Below are 23596 nucleotides of genomic sequence, written 5' to 3'. Positions count from 1 at the left end.
CAGGGGACACGGGTTCGAGCCTTGGTTCTGGAAGATCCCACATGCCGTGGAGCAAGTAAGCCTGTGTGCCACAACTACTGAGCCTGCATGCCACAACTACTGAAGCCCACGAACCTAGAGCCCATACTCCGCAACGAGAAGCCATGCAATGAAGCCTACGCATCGCAACGAAGAGTAGCCCCTGCTCACCGCAACTAGAGAAAGCCCTCACGCAGCAATGAGAACCCAACACAGCCAAAAATAATTAATTTTTTTTAAAAAATAAATAAAAGGACAGAGTGAACAGCTTACGTAAAACCAGAAGCTACCAGAGCACATGTTGGGGTACTAAGGTGAAATGTATAGGATGGCAGGAAAATGGCATACAAAGTCATATTAAGACCATAATGAAACAATGTACTTTGGAATATACTTAGAAAGGCATCAAATCAGTAAAATTGTAAAGAAATACTTTATTTACATAAAGTGTTAATATACCAGTAAAACTGTTTAATTAGGGAAGGATGAAAATGTACATGGTTAGGTCTGCAAAAATTCTGAAGGGTATTTCTGGGTATTTTGGTAGGTTTTTGAGATTGTGAGGCCTGGTATTTTTAATGGGTCTAAAATTAAGAAAATTCACATCTTTACTTTCCTTGATAGAATTCTACTTGCACTAGATTATGACTACCAGTCAATTATATTATGGTCAGATTTTGGCTCCTAAGAAAATTGAGGGGGAGGGGGCAAACAAGGAAAAGAGAGAAATATTTCTGAGCTAGCTGGGTGTAAGGTGGATAAGGGCAGGTAGTGAGGTTACAGGATGTGTGTGTAGTGTATATAACAAGGTGGAAATAATTTCATTCACCAGAATTTCTCTTGGGAAAGAATTAATATATGTTGGAAAATTCTTTTTAGAATGAGAGGTGAGAACTTCTTCCCTTAATATGATCAGGCACAACAAAAATTGTTCACTAAATTGCCTTCTAGTGTTCCAATGAGCGGTCTGTTATTGAAGGGCCTAAAAAGGAGCTGAGGTGACAGCCCTGAGAGGGGAGGACAAAGAGAAAAATCTTCAGTGGCGGTTTGGCAAAGAAGGGACTGCTGAGAACGAGATGTCTAGTAGGATGCAAACCCCCTTCTCCACCTCTTACACACCAGAATCTTGAGTAGAGTCCGTATTACTCATGGATATGTTTCTGTGAGGGGATCCTTTCTGGGGAGCTTGAAGAGGTGCTGAGTTCTATATTAAGGGCTGGCAAGGGGTGAATGTGCAAATAAAATATTCAAACACAGGAATAAGAAGGTAAGGGAATAAGTAACATCCAGGTTTCACATGAGAAAGATATGTTTGGGTATAATTCAATTTGAGCTTGAGTGATGAAAAAAGGAATGAGAGCACACTGCACTTGTAAACACCCTATGGAAAGAGATGAGTTAAAGAACTTCTACTAACGTCTAACTACTAGAGACAGAGGTACCTGGAAGGATGTGGAAACTGTGTAATCAGCTTTTTTCTGTTTGTTTTGATATGGACTTTTTTTTGTCTTTACTGTATTTGTTACAATATTGCTTCTGCTTTATGTTTTGGTTTTTTGGCCTTGATACATGTGGGATCTTAGCTCCCCGACCAGGGATTGAACCCACACCCCTGCATTGGAAGGCAAAGTCTTAACCACTGAACTGCCAAGGAAGTCCCCATCAACTGTTTTACTTGTACAGCCCTTTTCTCAAGCCAAGAGCATGAGCCCGGGGGTGGGGGCACATATTGGGGTACAGAATAAACCCACTTGATGGGTTTTGGCTATGACCAGTTATGTTTCCAAGGACATGATTTAAATCCATTATATTCAAATTCATGTAGTAATTAATAATGAATAGAAAATGTACAAAGGATTTCGAATAAGGCAGTAATGCACGCACCTATTCACAGTACCACACAGTGCTTAGGAGCACCGCTCAGGGCTGGAGTCTTGGCTCTAGCACTTACCAGCTGTGTGATCATGGGCAAGTTACTTGACTTCTCCCCTGCCCCTCACCTTTCAAATTGGTGTAAGAGAACCCACATCACTGATGGTTGTGCAACTCTGTAAATTAACTAAAAAGCATTCAACTGAACACTTAAACAGGTGAATTTTATGGTATGTAAATTATACCTCAATAAAGCCGTTTTGTTTGTTTTTAAAAAAAGAGTACCCACACCATAGGGAGGCTGTGAAAACAAAAATGTAAACTGTCTGGCACTGTGCCTGGCACATAGTAAAAATTCAATAAATACTAGTGATTAGTATTAGTGTAATAAAGAGATTAAAGAATAAAACACTGAAGATATATAAAGTTAAATTTTTTAAAAAGAAAAAAGGAATTACTGGGCCAGCTGAAACTTGAGATCACTTAGTTCAACTCCCCTCATTTTACAGATGAGGAAATTAGGGATCAGCAGGTGAAGTGCCTTATTCAAGGTCTAGTTCTAAGACCAGACCCCAAGCAAGCTGGATCCCTGTTAGTGCAATTCCCACTACCATTCACTGCCTCAGAAACATTGACACATGAAAAATTGAGGATGTGTTTCCTTGAAGAAAAAATAAAAACACGTAAGAGAACACAGAAAACACATGTAGAAATGCTGAAGAAAGAGAATTCCAAAGCCAAGGGCAAACTGAGAAGAGGCTGTCACATCCTGGCCTATTAGCCAGGGACCCCAGCAGTGGGGCCCAGGTCATGGGAGCTTAAGTGCTTTGGCAAGGCAGGGTCCTGGTCAGTCAGGTGAACCAGCTCATCACTGTGGCCAGGTGCCTAGTGACAATGAAGCTGCAGTCCTCTTTGTTATTTCCTGACACAGGATCTGTCAGCAGCAACACAAGCTGGGGCCCAAAGTGAATGCAGCAGAGTTCTTGGGAGCACTCAGTCTGAACGGCTCTGAAATGAGAAAGAGCTGCAAAAGAGCTGCTTCTGCCCATGCAGAAACTTGTTTATCCCCTGGCCTTGCTAATCAGCCCCTCTGGATTCTGAGGGCCTTCACTTACAATCCTATAAATTGCTTGTCAGTTTCCTCTATCACGGCACCCTCTCAGATGACTAAGGAAGCCTAGCAGGAGATGGGAAATGACTCAAGCTTCCCGCTTCTTCATTAATGCTGCCATCTTCCAAGGGAACTTGATAGCAAGTTTGGAAGATTTCGAAGCTAATAAAAGCTTACTAAATTCCAATGCTAAACAGTGGGAAAGAGAGAGGTGTGTCTTCTAGGCCATGACTTTAACATTTCAGGGGTAATATTCGAGGGGTCAACTCTGTCATTCCTAGGAAGTGGTGGAATCATGTTCCTCCATTTTTCCTGAACAGTAACAATTTGGGCTAGATGGCCAGTAAAGACCCCTAATGTTATGTGATCCACTAGTGGGGAGGGAGGAAGGGAAGGAAAAAGGGATAGTGGAGAAGTAAGGCCTGAAACAGCTTTTATGATTTAACTCAGTACACTGAAACTTCTCAATGAATAGTTCATAAAAGTGCCTCATCCTTTTTGACCAACTGTTTAAATAAAAATCAGTGAAAGGACAGAGGAGGTTCTGTCTATTCATTTGATCTGAGAACTTGGGGTACAGACTGAGAACAATAAGTCTGACTTCAGCTTTTCCACAGAAGGCTTTCATGCTTTGCAGATCATTCCATACAGTGAACACTTTGATGTCGGAGGAGGTGAGAACTCCGACTAAAGGTCTTCTGACATTCTTGGCACTCATAAGGCTTCTCTCCAGTGTGAATTCTCTGATGTATGATAAGTTGGGAATGCTGGCTGAATGTTTTCTCACACTCATTACATTCATAAGGTTTCTCTCCAATGTGAATTTTCTGGTGGAGAAGCAGCTCAGAGTTATCCCAAAAGGTTCTGGCACATTCATTACACTGATGAGGTTTCTCTCCAGTATGAATTCTCTGGTGGACAATAAGGTGAGAGGTCCGCCTAAAAGCCTTTCCACACTCAAAGCATTCATAGGGTTTCTCTCCAGTGTGAATTCTCTCATGTCTAAGAAGTTCTGAGTTTCCCCTAAAGGCCTTCCCGCATTCCTTACATACGTAGGGCTTCTCACCAGTATGTATTCTAATATGTCTAATAATCTCTGAGTTCTGGCCAAAAGTTTTCCCACATTCATTACATTCATACGGTTTGTCTCCTGTATGAATTCTCTGATGCCGGATGAGCTCAGAACTCTGACCGAAGCCTTTCCCACATTCATTACACAGATAGGGTTTTTCTCCAGTATGAATTTTCTGGTGTCTAATGAGGCCTGAGCTATGCTTGAAGGCTTTGCCACACTCATTGCATTCATGATATCTTTCTTCAGTATGAATTCTCTGATGCTGAATAAGCTGTGAGCTAACCCTAAAGGTCTTCCCACATTCATTACATTCATATGGTTTCTCCCCAGTGTGGATTCTCTGATGTAGAATAAGGGCTGAATTCTGACTGAAGGCTTTACCACATTCTTCACATTTATAAGGTCTCTCTCCAGTGTGAATTCTGTGATGGTGGATGAGATGTGAACTCTGAATGAAGGCCTTTCCACATTCATTACAAGCAAAGGGCTTCTCTCCAGCATGAATTCTCAGGTGCCTTCGAAGGCTTGAGTTAGTTCCAAATGTTTTTCCACATTCTTTGCATTCAAAGGGTTTCTCTCCACTATGAACTCTCATATGCTGAATAAGATGTGAGTTTTGATTAAAGGCTTTCCCACATTCTTTACATGTATGAGGCTTTTCTCCCAGAGAATTTCTATGTGTTTTATTAGGTCCTAAATTCTCTATGAAGTTTTGGCCAGAAGCAGCAAATGTGCTAACTGCCTCTGCCGTAGTATCTCCCTGGTACGTGGTCAGGTTTGAGCTAGGATTGTAGGCTCGCTCACTTTCATTATTCTCATGGTCTTTCTCACTTGAGGGTGATTTCTTAAAGATAATCAACCCTGATGCAAAGTCTCTCTCCTCAGGGGACACCTGCTCCAGAACCTCTTCTGTGGACTCTCTGGAATGCTCCTCAAATATGTCTTCTTCACATGCTGCTCCAAACTCGTGACCCTGATAAACCACCTTTGGAAGTTTTTCTAATATTGCCCCATGTGGTTCAGATTCTTCAGAAATTTCTTCCTTGGGAATTACCTCCTTGTTCTCAGTCCCCATCTCACAATCTGAAATGAGAGAGGGTAAGTCTGTGAAGTGGCTGTATCACAGCTAAATGAAGCCAATACTAGGGAGTATGGAGCTTGACATGGTTCTGACAGCACCCAAAAGCACTCTCTGTATCTGGTGAGATTACAGGACGCTGTTGAAGAGAAGAGAAAGATTTAGGATTATGGTGGACATGCTACACAAAGAGCAGACGCTGACTGAGAAGAGTGAGGGAAATTATCAGAGGAAAAGATTTAAAGAGAGAATAGGAAATGGATGGTAAGAAGATGCTGATAAAAGTTCCATAATATTAACAGTGAATTGAGGCAGAACCTGAGGTTGGTAATAAAAACATTTAAGGAAAATTGTGGCCATATTAATAGATGGTATATGGAAAAGGTTGGGAAAGGGACAAAAATGACTAATATAACCTTTGGGTTTATAGAGGAAGAAACCAGAAATGAGTAGCAAGAAGAAATATCTTTAGCCCAGTTCTGTGGCGCTCACCAGCTCTAGAGAATAGGGGATTGTATATGTTGTAGGCATTACCTATTCAAAAGGTTAATGTGACTTAGCTATAACAGGGACAGAAGGAACCACCCTTGGCTCCCGTATATTTGGATAAAGTATGGTTCTAGCTTTTCTCTAGATGGTTACTAAATTGTATCAATACCTAATTTTCCCTACTAATTTGAAATGCCTCCTATACCATAGTCTAAAGTTCCATATATATCTGGGTCAATTTCCAGGCTCCATTCAGTTCTATTGATCTATTCCCTCTCTAACACCAAACTGTTCAACCTACTGTAGCTTTAAATTTTTTAATATGTTAGAGAAAGTGCTCACTTGTTAGTCTTCTTTTTCAAATATTCCTGTCTATTCTATTTTTCCAAATAAATTTTAGTATAATTTTGTAAAATTTCCAAACTTACCCTGATGTTTTTATATCCATCACGTTTCTGTATGTCTTCTCTTTTAGTGAGTTTTTCTTATATTTTCTGACTGGTTGTTATTATATATATGTGTGTGTGTGTGTGTGTGTGTGTGTATACACATATATATATACATACATATAGCAATGTTGTTGATTTTTACTTACTAACATTCTAATTGGTCCCTTTATACAATTTTCTTAGCACTTTTTTTTTTTAGTTTTTTAAAAATTTATTTTATTTATTTTTGGCTGCACTGGGACTTCGTTGCTGTGCGTGGGCTTTCTCTAGTTGCGGCGAGCGGGGGCTACTCTTCGCTGCGGTGCGCAGGCTTCTCATTGCGGTGGCTTCTCTTGTTGCAGAGCACAGGCTCTAGGTGTGCGGGCTTCAGCAGTTGTGGCACGTGGGCTCAGTAGTTGTGGCTCGCAGGCTCTAGAGCACAGGCTCAGTAGTTGTGGCGCACGGCTTAGTTGCTCCGCGACATGTGGGATCTTCCTGGACCAGGGCTCGAACCCGTGTCCCCTGCATTGGCAGGCGGATTCTTAACCACTGCGCCACCAAGGAAGCCCCTCTTAGCACTTTTATAAATCTTAAAGCCTATACTTTTTTAAAACTTCTAAAAGGCTGTGGCAAGGATTTTTAGTTGTCTATCCCAATCTCCACTCTTCCCCACCTCAGCAGCAACAGAATAATGAATTTATTTTTGTAGCAATGAGGCTGCCTAAAGAAATATATTCTCAGCCTTCTTTACAGCTAGATTTGGCCATGTAACTAGCTTCTGGCCAATGAGACAGTAAAATGCAAATGACAGCACAAGGGACTTCTGGGATATCTCCTTAAAAGTAAGGGGATACATTTCTTCACCCTCTTCTGTGCTGTGCCTGGGGCATGAAGTGATAGCTGAAGTGCCATCCTGGACCATGAGTTCACCAGCATACCTTACAGTGGGACAAGAACAGGAAGGCACCTGGGTCCCTGATGACTCTGTGGAGCTGCCATACTTGCCCTGGAACGCCTGCCTCTGGACTTCTTTTATCTAACAGAGAAACAAGCTTTTTCCTTGCTTAAGCTATTATGGTTTTTTAATTTATGAAGCGAAACTTGCTCCTAATTGGTACAATGGCCCCAGGGATTTAGCTGTCCCCTCACAGAAGATCCAAATGCTGGGGAAATGAGCCCAGCTTCTGTTCAGGTATTAAGCAACCGGGAGCTAATATTGAAGAGGAGAGGCCCTTTGCCTAGAGCAGTGCATCTGTGCACCACAGCAAATCTGAGCAACACAATCCTCCCATCAATAAAAGTGTTAATTGCAGAAGGTGATTCTCAAGGGGGAATGGGGCAGCTATGGGAGGGACTTCATCCTTATATTGCAGAGTCATGGAATGGTTTTTAAGCCAAGGAATGACACAGTTCAAAGTCAGATTAGCATTTCAGGTAGATATACACAAGTGGCCATTTAGTGGCTGAACCAGAAAGCAGCAGACAAGGACATAAAGGAGATCAGTTAGAAGTCTGATGCAGTCATCAAGGCAAAGGGTGATGAGATCTAACTAGGGTAATAGTGGTAGTGTGAATGAAGAGGAAACAGACTAGAGAAGTGCTTGAGAGGACAAATTCTCTAAGACTTGGGGTATGATTGGATATAGGTGTAAGGAAGGTGTAATTAGATGGATAGTGATACCACCAAGGTTGGGAATATTGAGGAGCAGCTAGGTTAGGGGGGAAGATGATAAATGAGCTGTGTTTTGGACAAGATGAGTTTCAACACATCCATACAGAAGTACCAAGGAATCAGTCAAAATATATTTGTCTAAAGCTTAGAGCAGTCAGGACTAAAGATACAGACTTGAGAGTACTCAGCATAGACAATAATGAGTATAGTTGTGACAACTGTCAGATACTGAAGACAGAAACCTAGAAAGCCAAGGCCAACATTGAAGAGTACTCCAGTTAACTTCCATGTTCCCCTCCAGATCTTTCAACTTTTCTTCACCCTGCTCTCTGCCCCAGAAGGTAACCTATATAGCACTCATCAAGGGGCCCTCTGGCTTCCAGTTGTGTTCCACCAATGGGGAGCCCTAGCAGGAGGCTGGAAGGAGGGAGGACAGTGAGGTCAGAGTATTTATCCTCCTGGTTCCTTCCTATGAGATCACCTTGGGTTCATGGTGTCCCTCAATTGAAGTTCATTACTCCTCTCAAGGAATCATCCTACCCAGTTGTCTCTGTGGGCTCCAGGCCCTCCCCTACCTCTTGCCTCTTCTGGCCTAGGGCTGGTGACTACTCTGCTATTGCCAATCCCAGCTTTCCTCAGTACCCTGCCTACACCTACATCTTTTATATTAACTTCTTTGCAAATAAACCCTTCTCAAATTATCCTAATTTGAGCAAAGTACCTGTTTCCTGTTAGGACCCTAATGATAAAGGGGTAGGCAGAGGAAGAGAAGCCTGCCAAGAAGAGAAAGAATGGTTAGTGAAGTAGGAGAAGAACCAGAAAAAGTGTCATATAAGTCACCAAGGCAATGGCAGAGGGAATTACAAAGCGTCACACACAGTTGATAGATCCAGTAGGATAAGAACTGGAAAACGTCTGCTGGGACAATTAGGTGGTCACAGATGACATGTAAAAACAGAGTCAATGGAATGACAGAAGCAGAAGCCAGGTGGCAGTGGACTGATTAATTAATTTGCTGCTTCTTTCAAAAAATCTGGGTGAAAGGAGAGGACCAAGATGGGCAGTAGTGTAAATGGTCAAAGAAAGTCAAAGAAGAATTTTCTCTGATGGTAGAGATTTGAACATGTTTATATCAGAAAGGATGGTGCCAGTAGAGAGAAAGGTTAAGAGGGAAGAAAAGATGAGATTACTGAAGAAATGAAGATCCTGAGAGGCAGGAGAGACTGGGGTCAAGTGGTGAGGGAAGGGCAAAGGGGTGATTTTGGGGTGCCCTTTGTACTGCCCCTTTTCTCTGCCCAGCCTCCAGTCATCCACAGGATCATACCCTCTGGCCTCCCTAATCACTCAGGGGTGCAGCTCTGGTAAGCCCTCTTTCCTGACACCTGGAAGGAACCTGATCTCCTACTGAAATCCTGAAGTGTTGGAAGCTCTTTGTGCTACCCCTAAAAATGACCTGGAATCTTCTTCAACTTTCCTCCACTCAGCGCCTTCTCTAATTTTCCCCTGGAATAAGGGCAGGCACACAAAAACTGGATTTCTCCTTTTCACTGAAATTTTTGAAAATTATAGATAATGTGTACCTATGTAACCATAAGAATCCATTGTAGAGAATTTAGCTATTTTCATCCATCGTACTATTTGAGTTAGAACGCACTGTCTTAAATAAATTTCTCTCTAATGCTCAGCCAAGAACAAGTTCTACAAGCTGGTATTTCAGTCCCTATCTACTTCTGACCCCCTCGCTGGCCTTTCCTTTTCACCAGCATCTCTCCTATAGTTACTTCTTTTCCAACATCAAGCTCCACGCAAAGTCAGCATTCATAAAACCCACATCTGTCCCACACCATATGGAAAATCACGTGTCCACAGTAAAACAAGATGCAAGACATAGAAGTTAGGTATGTATATCTATCCCCAACTTCAACACCTGGTTCAAAATTCTAGTCCAGAAAGTCTTCCCCAACTAAAATTTGCCCCCTCTGACTATTCTTTTACTTTGCATTCCACCAGTGACACGATATTAATGCCATTTGTTAAATATTGTTTTGTGTAATAGACACCTTCTCATATACAAATCAATGCCATCCTCCTTTTTATTTTCTTTGGATGCACTGTGCGGCATGCAGGATCTTAGTTCCCTGACCAGAGATCAAACCCATGCCCCCTACAGTGGAAGCGCAGAGTTCTAACCACTGGACCACCAGGGAAGTCCCAAAGCCATTCTCCTTTTGGTTGATTTTCCAGAGGCACAGATACACATTAGACCTCGTCCTCATATAGAAACACTCTATTACTCATAGCATAAATTTAAATTTCCAAACATAATTTCTTATGTTTGTCACTTCTCCACTTTTCTAAATTTGAAATTAGTTGTTTCTGGAGAGAGATAAGATGGATGTGCCATCTTAGGAGTAGGAGGACCACTCTTGGTCCTCAGTCTGGGGGATGACAAGCATCTACTGGGTCTCCATAGTTCAGAATAGGGTCTTCAACTCTGCAGATCTGGAATTTTTTTTTTTCAATGCACTCAGAAATCCTCATTCACAAAATACTGATGCATAAACCAAATATCCACCTATTAATTAACCATGAGAAATAAAACTTCAAAAGGACCATACTGTCTACATGAGAAGCCACCACATAAAACCCTAAAAATTGTTTAGTTGGCTTACAATCATAGCAGGAAGATTTTTTTTTTTTTTTTAATGAACAATGCTTAAATAATGATTCTTGGCCTGGAATTAGGTTAGATGAAGAAAAGTCAACTGGAAAATCTCTAAAAATACTAACTTCCAGGTCCCACATCAGACCTCTCAGAGTCAGAATCTCCAGGAGTAGGCAAAGGAATGTGTATTTTTAACAAGTGCCCAGGTGATTCTGATGCCCTATCAGGTTTGGGAACCACTGTGTTAGACAGTCTGAGTGACTGGAGTTATCTAACTCTCAGTCTGGTGCATCCATCTCTACCAAGGTCTGGTCCACCAAGCAGATCAACACATGTGCAAAGCAGCAGGATTACAGATAACACTGCCAGTTCTTGCTCTGCATTCTTTTTTCCTGCCCTCCAACTTGACCCCTCCCCCAACCCTACCCTAAACTTCTGGGAGCAGACAGGGAATATAATACAACTGACTAGGTCACATTTCCATTACGCTTATCAGACTGACCCTAGTTACCGTGACTGGACCTGAGTTTGCCCAAACTGCCTAAATCAGAGTTTACAGCAATCTCTTGGGATAGCAATATCACTTAATCCTCTAAACTCATCTGCCAGAAACATATTGTGATTTTTAGTAAAAAATCATTGAATAATCTATCAGCTGACAGCCTGATTAGGTCTTTTTAAAATGTTGTTAAAAGCAAAGATTGGAAAAAATAAAAAATTTTAAAAAAAGCAAAGATTGGGACTTGAGTTATAAAAGGTCCAAGAATCATTTACTCCCTCAGTAAATTGTCCCCTTGTGTGGCACTCCAGAGGTTTTTCCACCCCAGAGTGATATGCCATAGTAAAATTAAGGAGGGCATGGGTGAGAGGTATGTCTTTCTTCTGTAAAGGAGGAAAAGAGCAATTGTGAAAAAGGAGGTGGAAAAGAGAAATCTATAGGCCACAGATCCACTCTCAAGCACACTGGTGGTAGGCAAGGGTACAAACTGAAGTCAAGGATCTAGAGACTGATGTCCATTCAACAATCCATGCACTTACAGATGTTATAGAAAATGTTTGTGGACTCCCTCAATATATGTCATTTGAAGACTACTGCACTTAACAGCATTCTGGGCAGAGCATGGGGTGAGCAAAGCCTCAGAGACTAAGAAGTATAGGAGGAATAAGAAAAAGAACAGAAAGAACATTCTGACCTCAATGTAGCATGTGCAGAGTTGGGGTAAAGGAGAGAAGATAAGTGAGGATGCACTAACCTTCTGGGGAGCACTAACCTTCTGGGGAGTAATGAAAGCTCTTACTATGTGCCAAGCAACTTACACACATTCTCTTGTTACACCCTTACAACCTCTTGCTGAGACAAGTATGCTGGAGACATCAGTGTAGAGAGGAGCGAAATCAGCCCATCGGAGTGCTTTCCTGACTTTCTCCAGCAACACTTTTGACAGCCCCAGAGCAGGCTGGGAATCTGGGGACACGTGTGGTGGAAGAATGAGAAAGTGAGGGACTTGAGGATGTTAGCCAGGACACAGTTGAGATGACCAAGTGAGACAGGGAGACAAATGAAGTGGGGGAAGGAGAGAAGAGTGGAGGTTACAGACAGGGTGAAGGATGTGGTGAGCACACAGATCCAAGGGCAGGAATCCTGCCAATTGGCATGACGTTTAATTTTGAAATGTCAAAATTTATAACATACCAAAAGTAACATCCTTTGCAACTATTCAAATTCATGATGAAAAAATGATGAAATATTTTGGATGTCAACTTACAAACATGTAAGGGGATACACAAAGCTTTTCAAATTATTTTATGGGATATTTGAGCAAAAAAGTTTGCAGTGGCCTCGCACTCTTTGCAGGAGATCTGACCTCACCCAAGAGCTCCAGGAGTGAGCTCCAAATGAGTTAACCCAGTTAAGTTAATACCATTCCCCTTGCCAGTAACTGTTCAGAACAGTAGGGATTGTTTCAGGAATGGACAAATGCCTTCATCTGGGTCAGTGATACTCTGAGGAAGTTTGCTGGGAACTTCTGGGAATAGTTTCCTGCCGTCCTGAGAGAACCACAGAAGAGACTTCTACATATTGTTGCCTGGAACCGCTGCTGCCATTTCACTACCAGCTGTGGATGAAGGCAGGACGAGCTGAAAAAACTGAGGGGAAATGGAGCCAGCAGGGCCACTAGATTCAGTCATTCCTGAAACCACTTCACCTCTTGACTTCCAATTATGAGAGCTTATACACTTGTATTTTTTAGGTCAGCTTGAATTGTATCCTGTGACTTATAGACAAAAGCATCTTAATTCATAAAAATACTTTCCCTTAACTTCTGAAAGGTCAGATCCTACTAAATACTCAGTATCCAGTACAAGGATCACCTCCTCCCCAAAGTCTTCACTTACACCTGCAGGAAGGAGGTTATCTCTTGGTCCTCTGAATCATCATTTCACTCACCTCTTTCTTTGTACTACAGTTATCGTGTCGCTTCCTGTTCACTGCTCTCCAATGGCTACAGAATAAAAACTTCTTAACATGGCTCATCATGCCTTCCTGGTCAGGCCCCTTCCCATCTCCTGTCCCATGCTCTCCAATGACAGGTGGGAGCTGCAGTCATGCTCAGGGTGCTGCAGTTCAAACACTTCTTATTCTTTAAAGCTTCTCTGCCTTTGAGAACAGGCTATTCCCACTTCCTGGAATACTACTGCCCACTTTTACACTTAACAAACATCTACAAGACTCAGCTCAGACACAGAGAGTCCCCTCTGTCTTCTTCTCTGTCCCTAAGGCTCCTTCACCTTGTTGCAGCTACCTCATTGTACTGTTACTCTATTTTCATCTCTGCTTCCTTCTTCAGACCATGAACAAGGATGATGTTCTATTCATCTTGATATTCCCAGCGCCAAGCACATTTCGGGTACCTGCTAAATGAATTTGTGTAAATATCTTATTTACATAACTAATCTGTGACACCCTTGAGGACTAACTGGATAGTTCATTCATTTTGTATCTAAAGAGCCTAGATCGGTGTCTGACACATAGCTGACGTCAATAACTATTTGTAAAAACAAGTTCCTTCTGCCAATCTGGATGACACTTAATTTAAAGCACTGTTATCCTCTCTTCCTCTGTCCTCCTGGTTCCCACAATCAAAAGGCTCTATTAACTCTGCACTGAAATCTGTCTCCTTTCCGTAACTAACCCTCTTAAACCAATATCCGGCCCTGGGCACAGTCTGCCAGGAGGCCTGAAGTTTATGACACTGCCCGCCATTTCGTCCCCGCAGCTTACTTGGGGATGGAATGTCAGAGGAAACCACAGCTCCCATCATCCCCCACGTAAGGACACCCCCGCGGAAGGGGGTGTCCCTGCTGCTCCTGTGCCAGCGGCTGACAGGCAGGGAACCAGGACGGAGACGGGCCCTGGCCGCGTCCAGGGTATGTGCCGGTGGGGACCCGGTGCGGGGTGGGGAGACCATAAAGCCCAAGGTCACAGAGCGAACCCGGGTCAGGCACGGGCCTAAACGTCGGGTTTTCGCGGGGCTCGTGGGCCAGGGGTTCGGGAGCGCAGCACCCTCCACCCCCGGCCGGGACAGAATGAGTTCTCACCTCAGGCAGCTACCGCCCCACACGCGCTCCCCGCGGGCTCCCCGCGCTGCTCCGCCCGCTGCCTCAGAACCCGCAGCTGTTGTCTGGGTTTCACTGGCTATGGGCATCAGCCACTTCCGGTACCCGGTCGGCACTCCAGCCAATCAACGCGCGCCGCACTCCCAGGAGGAACAGGTGGTCGGCAGGCCGGGGTCTCCTCACCCTTTTCAGGCTTGCTTTGCGCCGGTTCTCGCGCTCACCCGAGCCCCATCTCGCCGCTGCCCTGCCACACCAGCTCTCTGAAGTGGCCCTGTGCGCCTGGCGATGCCCCACTTCAGCCCCAGGATCACTGACGAGCTAGGTCCTCCGAGTTTCCTAGAAAGGCTCCAGGGATGCACTTCCGCCCTGGGATCGGCCGCTCTGCGCGCTGCTGTCGCTCCCCAAGCATTGATCTGGACTTGAGAAATTGAAAGTTGGCTTCGCTTTCTCACCGGGCAGAGATCACGCGCCCCCCTGCATCCCTTATCCCGTCACTCCCTCCCTTGAACTACACGAGTCTGGTAAACACAGACCCCTACATCCTAGGAACAGGCCAGTCATCTGCTGGGGGCGAAGGGAGACCCGCTCTTGACGTCAAGGAGGGCTTACTGGAGGGAGTGATGTTTGGGCTGAAATCTGAAGGTTGAGCGGGAATTACCCGGGTCAAGGGTGAAGGGTACAGCGGTTCCGGCAATGGGAACGGCATTCTCCCCTAGCCTCCTTATTTCTTGAACAGCTTGACCCTTCTCAACTCAGCACCTTTCTGCTTGTTACTTCCTCTGCTTCTTGTTTTTCAGGTCTCACTTCAAAGGTAACTGCATAGGAGAAGCCTTCCATCCTATCTAATGTTGCCTCAAACTATGACACCCCTCCCAAATATCAGTTACAGGGAAGGACTATGATTGGCCTTGTTTAGGTCTGGTGCTCACCCCTGGACTAATCATTGTATTCAGGGGAAAGGGATAGTAGGTTTAGCCAAATCTGGGGCACTTGTCTGCCCCAATTGTGGGGGCAGGCTTCTGTGTTTGCCTCACCATAATCCTATGGAATAGGGAAGGGAGTGACTACTCACAGAAAGTGATATTATGTATATATCTAGTACACAACCTATCAGGAAAAAAAAGAAAGAAAGGGGCAAAGAAAGCTTTTGCTTGAGTTCATGGGATTAGGCCCTAGACTATAGGGTCCATCACTTTAGCCATTCTCACACCAATATCCTTAACTCCTTTGCCCTACTGTCTGCAACTGCATTGGAAGTTTGTTAACCCTGGATCAGTTGAAATGTCCATTTTCCTTGCCCAGGCTGCTGACAGCTGGTGGGGAAAATCGTACATTTTGGAGGAGAACCCCCAAATAAATTTATGGTCTCCACTTCCCAGAGGTCTTTCACTTCTGCCTAGAAATCATCTTGTTTCCCTAGTCAGCTTGTCTACCATTTTCATGATTGCTGTTTCAACCTTCTTCATTCTGCTTGAACCTCTGTCCAAGCCATGACCCACCATCACAATCACTGCCACCTGCATTCATCCCAAGGAAAGATGTCCATACTACGAGAGTATCCTGCCACAGACCAAGAGTGGGAGACATTTGGTTCTACTGTATTTATCTAGTACACCTACATTAACAGCCTTCTGTCTCAAGAACCTAGATCAGTAATTCTCAATCTTGGCTGCACATTGGAATCACCTGGGGAGCTTTTTTTAAGTATGTTTTTATTAGTGAGCAGTATTCAATTATTTGAATACACCACATTTTTTTATCTATTCACTTATTAATATTCAGGTGGTTTCTTGTTTATGGCTATTACAAAGTTGCTAAGAACATTCATGTACACTTCTTTATATGCACAGATGCATAAGCTTTTATTTCTCTTGGATAGCTGCCTAGGAGTGGAATGGCTGTATCATATGGTAAGCACATATTTAACTCTTAAAGAATCCAGCAAACCATTTTCTAAAGTGGATGCACATCTTACATTTTCACCAGCAGTGTATGAGTCTTTTTCCTCCACATCCTCGCCAACACTTGATCTGATCAGTTCTTTTTTCTTTTTCTTTTTAAATTGAGCATTACAATAGAGATCTAGTGGCCTCTTATAGTGGTTTTACTTTGTGTTTCCTTACTGACTAATTCACCTGGGGATCTTTAAAAATATTGATGTCTGGTGCCACCCACATAGATTCTGTTGAAAATGATATGAGATATAGTCTGGGCTTTATTGTTTTATTTCCCAAGCAATTCCAATATGCAGCCAGCAAGGTTGGAAACCAATAGCTTAGGTCAGTGATTCAAAAAATGTGGTGTCTGAATCAGCAGCATCTGGAATGATGGTTAGAAATGCAAATTCTCAGGCCCCACCCACAGATCTCCTGAATGAGAAACTCTGGAATTAGAGCTGAACAATCTGTGTTTTAACAAGCATTTCAGGAGTTCTAATGCACTCTAAAGTTTGGGTATCACTGGTCCAGACATTAACAGTGCTTCATTTGATCAGCCCCTGTACGTGGGTTAAACAGGAAAAAGATAGGCTGTAGCCTCCTGGATATTCCCCTGCTCACCATCTGCTTCATTACACTAGCCAATTTAGGGGCCATCTGGAGTATTGGGGACCTACCAAGGGAAGGAGGCCAAGGCATATGGTCCACAAATACCATTCTCATGCCCAGTGAGGTTCATGCCCAGTGAAGTCCTAACAGGTTCAGGACTTCCATGGAATTGAGTCTTATTACAGGTAAGTATGAGGAGTTTTGCTCCTTTTGAAAAAAATGGCAGGTAGGAACGTTGGCCGCCCTCTTGAATTCACACAGAGACAAGTACATGGAAAATAAAAGCCATACTGCTCTTGCTCGACCTTGTCCCTTCTATCCGTGGAAGATGTGGGAAGGAGGGCTACCAGTACTGGCTACTCTCCTATCTTATACTTCAAAACTGTGTCATTTCTCAGATTAGTTTACAGCTCTGATGTGGACCTAAGTGCTGATCATAATTATATTTTCTATTGTCTATGGACCATATTCCAAACTACTACCAAACTATTAGTAACAGCACTCAGTGTCCCCTGAGATTTAAATAACATTGTGAATGTAAGTCATTGTTAGGATTCTGGAAGAAATGACCAAAAGCATCAACCCTGCAAACTTTCAGGTCTTTCAAAACCCTTCTCTCCCAGGTGAATAACCCTGGGCCAGGACACAAGGACACTGGCTTGGATAGCTTTCTCTTCCTGTAAACTTTTCTTACCAACTCCCCACATGCACTTCTTTTATCACTGTCACCTCTCTCCTTGATCCTGCCTTCCTTTCCTTTCAACTGCACCAACCTCATAGTACATCCTACAGACCAAAATCTCACTCAGCATGACACAAATGCATCTAGCCTTATGTGACTTAACCATTTCCTACAAACATGCCTTTCCCCCCATATAGACAGTGTTCCTTGAGAGCCAGCACTCTGTTACATGTCCCAGAGAGGTGCTGGCCGTGCTGGGCCCATGTTTAGTAGAAACAGGCTGACCTGAAATATTCATATCTCACCTCCACACACTAAAGCAACTGGCTGAAGCTGAGTCGAGGCTCAGTTAAGTCTTCAGGGAATCCCCTGGCAGTCCAGCGGTTCGGACTCCACACTTCCACTGCAGGAGGCACAGGTTAGATCCCTGGTGGGGGAACTAAGATCCCTCAAGCTTTGCAGCAAGACAAAAAAAAAAAAAAAAAAAAAAGGCTTCAGTGTTCTCCTTGCACCTCCAGCTATGAAGATGCAAGGAAGTAAAACAAAAAGGCAACTTCCTTTTCTAGAGTTACAATTACCCCAAGGAGCTCAGGGCAACCAATTCTGAGCCTGATCCAGCAAGGTCATGTTATCACTGAGCCAAGATAGCAGATCCTTCTTGGGCAAGTTCTAAACCTAAGAGGTGCCTCCAGGGTCCTTGTAAGGTCCATGTCTCTCTCTCAGGTGAAACCATGGCCCCTTTCACATGGGATAAAATGCAGAAACACCTGAAAACCTTACTCTCCCAGTACCTGCTCCATGGTTCAGTGCCAGGTGGAGAGACAGAGAAGAGAAGGCTGCCCTGGCAGAGGGGTCAGTGCTGGGCTTTGAGGAAGGCAAGCCAGAGGTGGTGGGAGGGGATGCACTGGAAATAGACAACAGCAGAATGTACAAGGGAGCAAGTGATCAGAGGACAAACCAGGAGCCCCAGGGTACAAGTTTCCTCCCCAGGGCTCTGGAGTCTTCACAAGGTCAGCAAGATAATGAGCCCACTGCCACCAGGGCTAAGACATGACTGAGCCCTGACAGTGCCCCTGCCCACCGAGCCTGCTTAGAACCTGCTTATCACAACACTTCAGGAAACTGCTAGTAAGTAGTCTGAATTCCCATATGAGTAGAAATTATTTGCCATCCAGGCCAAGGCAGTCCTACATGAATATTTCTGAGGCTCTATTTTGAGAAACAACACGGGAGGAAAATCAAGTCCAAGTGTCTCCCACCATCACAGGGACATATAAGTTTCCAATGTGACTAGTGAACCCAAAGGAGGCCAGAATGACTCCTCACTCTGTCTTCATGGTTTTGTTTTCCCAGCTCAAGATACAACCCCTAAAAATCATGGATGATATTCGGAAAAGATGAAAACTCTAACTCGAAAAGATACATGCACCCCAACGTTCATAGCAACACTATTTGCAATAGCCAAGACATGGAAGCAACCTAAATGTCCATCAACAGATGAATGGGAAAAGAAGATGTGGTGTACAAGAGACATTGGAATACTACTCAGTCATAAAAAAGAATGAAATAATGCCATTTGCAGCAACATGGATGGACCTCGAGATTATCATTCTAAGTGAAGTAAGTCAGACAGAGAAAGACAAATATCATATGATATCACTTATATGTGGAATCTAAAAAAATGATATAAATGAACTTATTTACAAAACGGAAAGACTCACAGACACAGAAAACAACTTTTGGTTACCAAAGGGGGAAGGTGGGTGGGGAGGGATAAATTAGGAGTTTAGGATTCACAGATACACACTGCTATATATAAAATAAACAAAAAGGACCTACTGTATAGCACAGGGAACTATATTTAATATCTTGTCATAATCTATAATGGAAACAAATTTGAAAGAGAATATATATATATATATATATATATATATATCTGAATCACTTTGCTGTACACTGGAAACTAACACAACACTGTAAACCAACTATACTTCAATTTTAACAAAATCTTGGAAGCAATATTCAGTCCTTCAGCAAGATCCCTTCTCTATGATGCAATCTTTCTCTCAGGCTAATGCAATCCATTTGCCATCTCCCATGCTCTGTTTATTTGCTGTTCATAGTGTATTTTCTCTTACGCCACATGCCTGCCCACAATGCTGCCCTTGGGTCCACTGCCACTGAAATCCATAGCTGTGATGACACCTCAGGGTCTTTCTCAAGCAAAAGGATCCCTCTGTCTCTGAGGCTTAATTCTGCTGCCAACATCCACACGTCTTCTCTCTAGATTTATCTCGGGCTTGTTGCCTTCCTCCCTCGTTCAAACTCTCTCTGCAGTAGTGAGTCATTCAAATGATCCTTAACCTCACTACATTAATGCCATCCATATACGATATCATGGTGTACAGATCTTATTCAAGTGGGCAAAATACAAGCTTTGAGGCATGGTTTAAAAGAACGATAAATCCAAACCTTACAAACACCTAACAGTTTACAAAGCCCTCTCATATAAACTAGCCATGATCAGGGTCTCTGGAAGCTTAGGCTATCTATGGCAACTGTAGAAAAGTCTTTCACAGGTGATGGTGACCCAAAGGATTCAGCGACTTGTCCAGGTTTACTCAGGTCAGAAGAGGGGAGGGGGCTTCCCTGGTGGCACAGTGGTTAAGAAGCCGCCTGCCAATGCAGGGGACATGGGTTTGAGCCCTGGTCCAGGAAGATCCCACATGCCGCGCAGCAACTAAGCCCGTGTGCCACAACTACTGAGCCCACGTGCCTAGAGCCCATGCTCCGCAACGAGCCCCTACTCCGCAATGAGCAGCCACTGCAATGAGAAGCCCGTGCGCTGCAACGAAGAGTAGCCCCTGCTGGCCATGCAACTAGAGAAAGCCCACAAGCACTCAGCAACAAAGACCCAACGCAGCCAAAAATAAAATAAATAAATTTAAAAAAAAAAAAGACGAGGGGAGACTAGATTAGCACCCACATCTTCAGACTCTCCTCACTCCAATCTGGCTGCCCTCCTAAAGTCCCACTGAATACACATCTACCTCCATCTCTTCATGGGGCTCGGTTTTGTCCAGGCCTGTTTTGGCACTATTTTGACCAAGAGTCAGCTGCAGAGAGGAAATTTCAAATGTGACATCCAGAAAAATCCACATCTGCCTTACATGTACATAAAGTATCTCCCATCTACTGGAATAAAATCCTGCATGATGAGGGTGTTTGGGTTACTTATCTGGCTTCCCTACTTCAAGACCCGGTTCCAAAAAATCACATCCACAAAGACTTCCCTGATTCCTCTCTTCTCATTTCAGTTGCTCCTCCACTGTCCTCCTGACCCCTGGCATTTGGGCTAATTTGACCTTTTGGATCTTGTATTCTCTTGTAAGACTATTTGTCATCTCCCCACCTAGTGATAAAAACCCAACCTGCCCTCTGGGATTTTGCCCAGAGCACAGCGCTGACCAGAGACAGTCTGTACATGTTGACTGAGAAATGTTTACCTGGAAAAGTCTTCTGTGATTAAACTGAATTTTAACAATGGCCTCAAGGAGCAGTACCTTAACCCAGAAGAGTAATGGCAGGAATTGGGGGCACAGGATAAAGCTGGTTACAAGAGCAAATATAGCCAGCTGGCTTTGCAAAGCTCCTTATATCCCACTAGATCAGTAGTTATCATGGGATTGGTAACTTTTTCACAGGGTGATAAGGAACATTAGCTGACCCTAGCGTCCACAAGTTCTACCTAATATAGGAGGGTCAGTGAACCAAAATGTAGCAACCAGATGGATCAACCATAAAGCTTGGTTAATTTCATTCTTTAATTTTGGATAGGGCCACCCCGGGATAAGCAACAATCAATCTTATAAAATTATACATTCTAGATAGTCAAACTAGACCTTTCCTTAATCATGATTGAGTATGTAATTTGACCTACCGTGCTGGACCCCAAGGGAGGACACACTGATTCAGGCAGTATCTTTGGTGCCAAGATGTTGAAAGAATCTGGGACTGTTTCCAGCACTAGAGGGCGACTGTTGAAAGTCTCCAGAGCCCAGAGGGAAAAGCAGCATCCCTGGAGGAGATGGACAAACAACCTTAAATTAGGCAAATACGTCACACCTCCCATCATCCTAACAAATACTGCTTAATATGAGATGTGGGTTGTTAGGATGAGAGAAGAAAGGGGCTGAACCTGGAGGAGACTGGGATTCATGGAGAGGGACATAAATGATTATATTAGGTCTCGTCAAAATCGGGGGATTCCCTTCCCTTGACAAGGCCTAAGTGTGAAATTACGTGAGACAATGGACATTTCAACCCCTCAGAGACCAGTCGAAGGACTATCCTGCTCCTTTAGAATAGCGCGCTCAACAACAGTGCGCAATGTCCAGGTATGGCTACATTTGTTTCAGCCCTCAGCTTGTGGGACTAGCCTTCCACCCTAACACCATCCAACAGATGAATTCTGTTTTATATCCTGAGATATAGAATGTCTACCTTGTGGGGAGGAGAGCCAAAGAGCTTTGCCTAAAGCCAGGCATTTGCTTCGAAGGGGGAGGTGTTCTGACTTCTGAGATCAGCAGCAGAAACCACATCCATGCAAAACTCCATGACCTCCTTTGAAGCAGGTTTAATGAGCAGATCCTTTCCTGTTCTTTGGTAGCAACATTAAACCACAAAATGTCATAATTTTAGGGAATAAAAAAAAAATCCCAGGCTGCTCTGTAGACCAAATATTTCAGAATTTCTGGAGGTGAGGTGGAAACGTCAGCAAAGCTCCCTTGGGGGGATTCCAAAGTGCCCCCACTTAAGAATCCCTGGTTAGACTATTGGGGAGCCACCTGGATCTGGGACCAAGTTGGCTTCTCTGGAGTTCAGGTGCTCCAAGCAGGTGTAGATACCTGAGTGAAAGTGGCCTCCTGACAGGAAGGAGGAAGAGGGGCAGGCGTGCCCTTTAAAGGGTTAGGTCCCAGCTCCTGCTTTGGAGAGGTGAAAAGAGTGTTGGATTAAGCGTCACAAGACCTGGACTCCAGCTCTGGCTCTGCCATTTAGTATTTCTGGGACCTTAATAAGTGACTTAACCTCTTGGCTTCCTTATCTGAAAATGGGCAGACGTGGCACGTCTGCCCATGATATGCCTGATGAGAAAACCACCAAGTACAGAGCTGACAGTTTTAGGCAAGAAATTAGTTTCTGGAGACATCACATAATTTAAGGCAATTTCCCCAAAAGGAATAAAGATAAAGTGAGCTGGTGTCATCACGTAGCTCATAAACCTATAATCAATGAATATGTTTTGCTTTAAGGCTATGTTTATGATGTATACAATTTCACAAGGTACTCTCTCCTAAACGTATAGGATCAAATGGCATAGCAGTTCTTGAAACTTTTCTACGGAGTTTTATTACATCTCACTTTCATTTTTCAATGCTAACATTAGCACCATTACACAATAAGTACAAGGGTGAGGTAGAATGCAAAAACATTTAAAATTATAACAGTACATTTTTGCCACCTTTGTAATTCTTTGTTTTACCTTTTTTTTTTTTTTTTGGCCGCACTGTGTGGCTTGCGGGTATCTTATTTCCCCGACCAAGGATCGAACCCAGGCCCCCACAGTGAAAGCACCAAGTCCTAACCACTGGACCACCAGGGAATTTCCTTGTTTTATTTATTTTAAATAAACTTTTTAAAATATAAATTTATTTATTTTTGGCTGTGTTGGATCTTCATTGCTGTGCGCGGGCTTTCTCTAGTTGCGACGAGCGGGGGCCACTTTTTGTTGCAGTGTGCAGGCTTCTCATTGCGGTGGCTTCTCTTGTTGTGGAGCACGGTCTCTAGGCGCGCGAGCTTCAGTAGTTGTGGCGCGTGGGCTCAGCAGTTGTGGCACACGGGCTTAGTTGCTCCGCGGCATATGGGATATTCCCGGACCAGGGCTCCAACCGGTGTCCCCTGCATCGGCAGGTGGATTCTTAACCACTGCGCCACCAGGGAAGCCCTTAAATAAACTTTTAACTTTAGAAAAGTTTTAGATTTATAGAAAAATTGCAGAGGTATTACAGAGAGTCCCATGTACCCCACACCCAAGTTCCCATATTAACATCTCTTTATGTATTATTTATTTATTCATTTATTTATTTTTGGCTGTGTTGGGTCTTCGTTGCTGCACTGGGCCTTTCTCTAGTTGCGGCGAGCAGGGGCTACTCTTCGTTGCGGTGCTCGGGCTTCTCACTGCTGTGGCTTCTCTTGTTGAGGAGCACAGGCTCTAGGCACGTGGGCTCAGTAGTTGTGGCACACGGGCTTAGTTGCTCCACAGCATGTGGGATCTTCCTGGAC

At 43.7% G+C, this 23596-nt stretch overlaps 1 protein-coding gene and 1 non-coding gene across 2 annotated transcripts in view; both read right to left on the bottom strand.

Moving 5' to 3' along the window:
* The window catches only part of LOC111185952 (uncharacterized), a 36111-nt gene extending 21191 nt beyond the window's left edge, over window positions 1-14920 (bottom strand). Inside the window, exon 1 of the transcript XR_016388875.1 lies at window positions 14009-14920. This is a non-coding gene — a transcript (uncharacterized LOC111185952). The remainder of the gene's footprint in view (window positions 1-14008) is intronic.
* On the bottom strand, window positions 3542-6064 carry ZFP3 (ZFP3 zinc finger protein). The gene has a single exon (XM_089900544.1). The coding sequence runs from the start codon at window positions 5149-5151 to the stop codon at window positions 3640-3642; it is 1512 nt and encodes a 503-aa protein (XP_089756670.1). The 5' UTR covers window positions 5152-6064; the 3' UTR covers window positions 3542-3639.
* Window positions 14921-23596: the final 8676 nt, after the last annotated feature.

The sequence above is a fragment of the Delphinapterus leucas genome, chromosome 19, assembly GCF_059928025.1.
Source record: "Delphinapterus leucas isolate spDelLeu-1000000601 "Yukka" chromosome 19, BTC_Dleu_Yukka2, whole genome shotgun sequence".
Lineage (NCBI taxonomy): Eukaryota > Metazoa > Chordata > Mammalia > Artiodactyla > Monodontidae > Delphinapterus > Delphinapterus leucas.
This window is presented reverse-complemented; position numbering and strand designations above follow the sequence as displayed.